A 6,000-nucleotide genomic window follows, 5' to 3' on the forward strand; every position below is an offset into this window, starting at 1 on the left:
CCCGAGAAAGCGGCAGATTGGATATCTAAAAAAAACATTACCGCAATTTGCAAAACCAGGTTTCTCTTTTTAGAGTTTCGAACGTTTAGCGTGATAGTATTGACGCGCAATGTGGCTCTCCGACGTTCTTTTACTTCGTTGCATTTTATCCCGCGAGAGTTTTGTAAATTAACTTAAATGTAAAGGTAGAAACAAAAGGATTTCGATTTACGATAATTTTTTGCGAGGACTGAGATTTAAATTGCGGGTCTTTTCCTGTATATAAACTGAACGGGCAGCTTTTACATTGCACGGATACAAAAGCTCAAAATCATTTTCTTTCTTCTTTTTTTTGAGTTGCGACAGATCTTTTCCAGGCGTAGGTAATGTGTGTGTTAAAGCTCCGTGGAAAAAAAGAAACTTGATCCGCTTATGGGACTTCACGGGTAGGATAGACGGAGAAACGAGTAAAGAGCAGCCAGAGGACCACATTGTATTGACGATAACGAACGTTAGTTACCAGTCGCTTTAACAGCTTTTATAGCTTCCGCAGCTTTTTATAGCTTTTACAACGGTCGTCGTCGCCGTCCGTAAAAAAGGTCCGAATACAAGTGAAAATTGAGGAAGAGAGAGAGACGAGAGTCCGACGACGTGATTTTTCGATGCTTTCGCGCGGCGTTAAACAGCGAGACAACAAAAGTAACAAAGCCCGCGCTATCGCATCAGTTTTTGCACGATCTCATTACAGTGGTGCGGAGAAAGGATTGTACAATATTCAAGGAAATGTAGGAAGTCAGATGCGCGAGATAAGTTAATTCGTAGGGTTAATTAATTTCGGATACTAATTAATTTTGCGTTATTTCCGTGATCAAAATCACTTTGATAAATTCGCAGGTTACAGAAAATGAAGTGGTACAGAAAATATCTACCTATTCCATCGGGAGACTAAATTTTCTGCTCTTTCTTATTCATAATTTATTCATGTGCAAGTTATTGCACATAAATAAATTATGAATAAGAAAGAAATTGGCGCGCACGTCGGAGCAAGTGCACAAACAGTTTTTTCAAACTGACAAAAACTCGTTTCTCGAGACGTATTCCGCTCGCGCTAGAGACGAGAAACAACCCCCTCCGGTGACAAAACACATATAACGTATTACAACTCGAAATAGGAAGATATTGGCGGATTCATAAAACTTCTTTCAATCTCGCTGCGAGTAAAATATCTTGCTAAAGTTAGATCGCGCCTTTCTCGAACACACACTCTATAGATGCGTACGCGGAAGAGTTGAAACTTTACCGGAAGGTACGAGATGACCTACAGACACTTGGATGTTTATCGAGTCGTTATGGCACAGTATTCGCGCGAATGTACGTTGCACAGCGCTTTTGCCGGCATCTTTGCGAGGTAAATTGTCTGTCGGACGGCTCTACGGCTCCGATAAAATCGATTGCGATGCGAGGGGTGAAGGGCGCGCGAAAGGAGGGTGGTAGAGGGTAGGCGAAGGATGGCGCACTACTCTCTGGGTCTCTCTTGCCTAGAGACACACGAGCTCGGTAAGTCGTCGTTCCAGTTCGATTCGACTCACTCTCCCTCGCTCTCTCGCTCTCTCGCTCTCTCGCCTTTTCGCTGATTGTACGCGAAGGCCGTTTCGTCGCTGTGAAAAGCGCAGCCTGCCCTCTCCCGTTTATTACCATTCGAAACGACGACGCCGAGACTCTTTTCCTCGATTGTGCGGCCAAACGATGCTCGAGATAAATCGCTCGGATCCTTCGTGAGGACGCCTCGGTTGGCAAAAGTCGAGTGGCGGAGTACTTCGCGGTAAGGAAACGTCATAAAGCACGTGTACAAAACGTCCCCGAACCAACTTTACAAGTATCCGCCTTGATTAATTTAAAATCGACCTCTCGCGACATCGCAAACGTAAAATGAAATTTGAGAAATACGAACCAATGTTAATTGCAACATCTATTTTTCACATTTGATTTGTAATTAACTTTATAAAAGTTTTAACTTAAGATTACCGAAATGTCAAATGTTGAAATGTAAAGAAAGGGGTATCCAGCTACATTTAAAAAGAAATCCAATTGAAAACCATGTGCACATTTCGTACACTAACTGCATATTAATTTCGAGATGCCCTATATGTACGATGTGAAATATACAATGCAAAATTGGTAGGAAAAAAAAACGGCTCTGGCATCGAGTCACAGAGAAGTAATCGTTTAGATGCACCGCGTTATTAAAAAGTCGTATTGATCCGGGATAGGAGATGACGCGGGAAAGTTGTAAAACGGTGGAGGGAGAAGACTCGAGTTGTGAAAAATGCCTGATAATCCCGTGAGTTTTTGATCGACAGCGTCGGCTCATTGCACACGGCCAAGGGTCGAATTATTATGCAGAGAGGAGACGCTATACCTTTAGACCATCCTCTTTAAACGACATTTATTTCGCTTTTCTCTTCCAGGTGGTTTATCAACAAGAAAAAGGTGATCGGGGACTACACCACGGAGATGATTATTCACAACGCTACCCGCGAGCTGCACGACGCGACCGTCAAGTGCGAGGTTTCGAACGAAGTCGGCAAGAGCGAGGAGAGCCAAACCTTGGATATAAGATGTAAGCGCGAGAAAAACTTAATTAATATTACTCCGGTAATAACGAAATAACAGCAGCGGGGATTAATAATTCTTTAAGGACTATCATACGAGATTTCAGATTTTCGTTTCGCTGAAATAAATTAAATTAAATTTCGCGATCACGTAAGAATTCCGGAGAGTTCCAAAAACGTTCATTCCGTACGAAAGAAAAAAATGATACTGTTTCAACTCGCAGCGGTCTGAAAATACAATCGCGCAAAGGAATAAAATAGTGCGTTGCGCGTTCCGCACGCGCGCTGCTCGAAACCGTGCTGAGGGAGAATTTCGTTTTACCGTAAAGCCGGTACCTTACAAGCGTGTTAAAGGAGCAATCGCGGTAACGATATAAAATATAGAGAGCCGCGCGCGCGCTCTCTCTTTCTCGAAATAATCCGCGCCGGAATAGACGCGCGGGTAAGGAAGTAACTTTTTTTTTCTCTCTCTTCCACCCCGCGCGAGTTCATTTTCGCGCAAGCTGACCCGAGAGAGGGGGTTAAAATTGAATTTCCTCAGACGGCCCGCAATTTCGGCACCCGCCGCTCTCCGTGGAAACGCATTACGGCGCGACGGAGATCCTGCAGTGCGACGTAGACGGGAATCCGACGCCGGAGATTCTGTGGTACCATGAGGATTCGGAGCGAACGGTCGCCACCAGTCCGAACATAAGCGTCTTTGTGAGCCCCGACACCGCCGGTCGTTACTACTGTAAGGCCCGTGTGCCGGGCTTTCCGGAATTAACCGGCCATGCCAACATCTACATTCGCGCCCCGCCGAGCATAGTGTCGCAAAGGATCCAGTACGTGCCCGACGAGGGAGTGGTCAAGGTGCGTACACACATATTCTCGGGGGCGACGTTCTTTGACCCGCGATCGGTGGAATCGTCAAGTATCATGTACCTACAGACGCGACCGTCTAGCGAAAAGAAACACGCGACCCGCGCGTAATTTTCTTGAGTGCCGTCCCGCCCGCGCGCCCGCGTGTATATCATGAATTATTATTTCACGGAAGCACCCCGCCGCGCCGCCGGAAAGATCTTTTCAGCCGGGGACGGCAGTTATCAGGAAGCACTCAGTATAATTTACTCTGGATAATTTAACTTCATCCGCGACATGAAAATATGAAAATCTGTAGGGCGGTCAACGTACGGAGTGTTGATTCGCTCCGAGCGGCCTCGATAAACGTTTTCGCGTCGAAACGCGGAGAAAAATGTGTATCAAGTTCGTCCAGAAATAACTGCGTTTCCGCAAGTTTTTGCCGAAGCGTGATAAGTATCCCGATCAAGCAATAGCTATTTAATTTGCGCAATAATTAATGTCATAAAATAACGTTTATCCAAAATTCGTTAAAATTATATCGGTTTCAATCTCCGGTTGAAAAAGGCGCACGTCGATATACGAATTTTCCGTACCGTGTTTCGAATTCAGATAAACTGGCACTCGAAGCTCGTCCAAGCGTTTCGCCAACGCTCCCATATTGTACATACGTGGTGTCCTCGCGCTGACACCAGGGGCTCACGATGATCGCGCGATCGCAATTCCCACATTTTTCTCTCCGCCGATGCTTGAAACACTTTTAGAAGAGACAGAAGAGCCGCGCGGATCGCCCAGGTTGACGAGGGTGAAAGACCGGGGAACGGCGATGGCGGGGTCGGGGTCGGGGGGTGGAAAAGGACTCCCGCTTAACCGCAATTTTTTTTTTATTCCAACCGGGACGTTTTTCCCCCGATTTGCTTCCCAGGTTAAGTGCACCGCGATATCCGTGCCAAAAGCGGAATCGGTGGTGTGGAGCTTCGCCGGCCGCGAGCTCAATTTCACGTCGAACAATACGCCGTTCTACGTGCAAGAGGAATACGCGGCCGAGAGAGTAGTCAGCACTGTCACCCTACTGGATCCTATATCGACGTACTTCGGGGATTACAACTGCACGGTTACGAACAGCTTCGGCACGGATTCCGTCATCATCAAACTGACAGCGCACAGTAAGTGTTTGATATCCGACGGCGGATTACTCCCTCTTGCTCTCGCCCGATCGCGCGCGCCTCATCTCTAGATAAGCTACCCAAGATTTTGCCAATTCGAATGTACATATTGTCGGATAATAGGTTCGTTTAGCGAGGGGAAGCGATACCATTTGTCGAGGGCCGTAGAGTAAATTTTCCTCTCCGCGAAGATTTAATCACGATATCACTGCTAAATATTTTATATTTTTTATATATAACTTTATGCGATGCTATATGCCAACACATTTTTTGGTTAATTTATTAAATTAAATATATTTTTACGATCTATAGAAATGTCAAGTGAGTCATTTATTGTTAGTATCTCCCAGGTAAAAATCTCTTGTTACGCAAAAAATTATTAATCCGAATTCCAATTTTATTTCGTCAAAAAATAGAAGATCCTTAACAATTTACACGTTGATATATCGTCAGGTGCGCCAAATGTACCTATTATCCGTATTAAATATAAACTTTATATATAACTCACGATTATCCACAGCGACGTGATCGCAGCTTCGCGACGGTGATTTCTCGATGTTGCCCACGATCCTCTCATTTATACCTGAAAAGTTATTTGATCAATTATTTTTTCTAAAAATTGTTTAAATTACACATCGATTTTTTCCTCGAAAGCGAGTAATTTTATCTTAAGTTTTTACTTGATAGACATATCGTCAGGTGCGCTAAATGTACCTATTATCTGTGTTAATTTTAAACTTTATATATACTCACGATCATTCACAGCGACCGCGCAGCTTCCCTCGTCGAAACGCGATCCCTCGATGCACTCCGATCGGAAATCACTCGCGATTCGCGAATACAATACGCGCATATATATTAGCGAAACGGTTCACTCGTTATCGATCGCGATCGAGCGAAATAACCGACCTACCAACACTGATTGATCACCCGGTACATTCGTGCGACACTCCCGACTCCCGTCGCGTGACGTTTTTTCGTCCAAATGTTTTCGAGGCGGCGCGAAATTCCGAGAAGCGACTCCGGGAAGACGCGCGTCGCGAGCAATCACGGCTGACGGGGAGCACCGGTCGTTATACTCGAACATTCTAGACGCGCGCGGGTATTCGCCTCCATTGATCCACGGCGATGTCGGCGACGGTTCCTTGTCGTGCTCGATGCCTCCTTTGACGCGCTCGATGATCCTCGGTGATCCTCGATGATCCTCGACAGCTGAATGGCACTCGCGGCTCGCGGTGCTCGCCGGACGAGCCGAGATACGAGAGACGCAAATATCGAGATCCCGGCGAACCGAATCCTGCCCAACATCGGACTCCGGGCTCGCGCGCGTAATATGTCCCGGCAGGCAGTTATAGCGAAACTCGGTTACGTGACCGCGGCTAACTTCGTGCGTTCCGAAAAAA

The 6,000-nt window shown here is 46.0% G+C and overlaps 1 protein-coding gene across 3 annotated transcripts in view; it reads left to right on the forward strand.

The window, feature by feature from the left end:
- Positions 1-6,000, forward strand: part of LOC112453596 (irregular chiasm C-roughest protein-like) — a 118,029-nt gene that overhangs the window by 104,540 nt on the left and 7,489 nt on the right. For all 3 annotated transcript variants that reach the window (XM_025014425.1, XM_025014427.1, XM_025014426.1), the window contains exons 6-8: positions 2,448-2,599; positions 3,133-3,443; positions 4,357-4,597. In XM_025014425.1, the coding sequence (XP_024870193.1) occupies positions 2,448-2,599; positions 3,133-3,443; positions 4,357-4,597 (704 nt within the window). The remainder of the gene's footprint in view (positions 1-2,447; positions 2,600-3,132; positions 3,444-4,356; positions 4,598-6,000) is intronic.

The sequence above is a fragment of the Temnothorax curvispinosus genome, unplaced genomic scaffold (assembly GCF_003070985.1).
Source record: "Temnothorax curvispinosus isolate PA1 unplaced genomic scaffold, ASM307098v1 QBEX01004532.1, whole genome shotgun sequence".
Lineage (NCBI taxonomy): Eukaryota > Metazoa > Arthropoda > Insecta > Hymenoptera > Formicidae > Temnothorax > Temnothorax curvispinosus.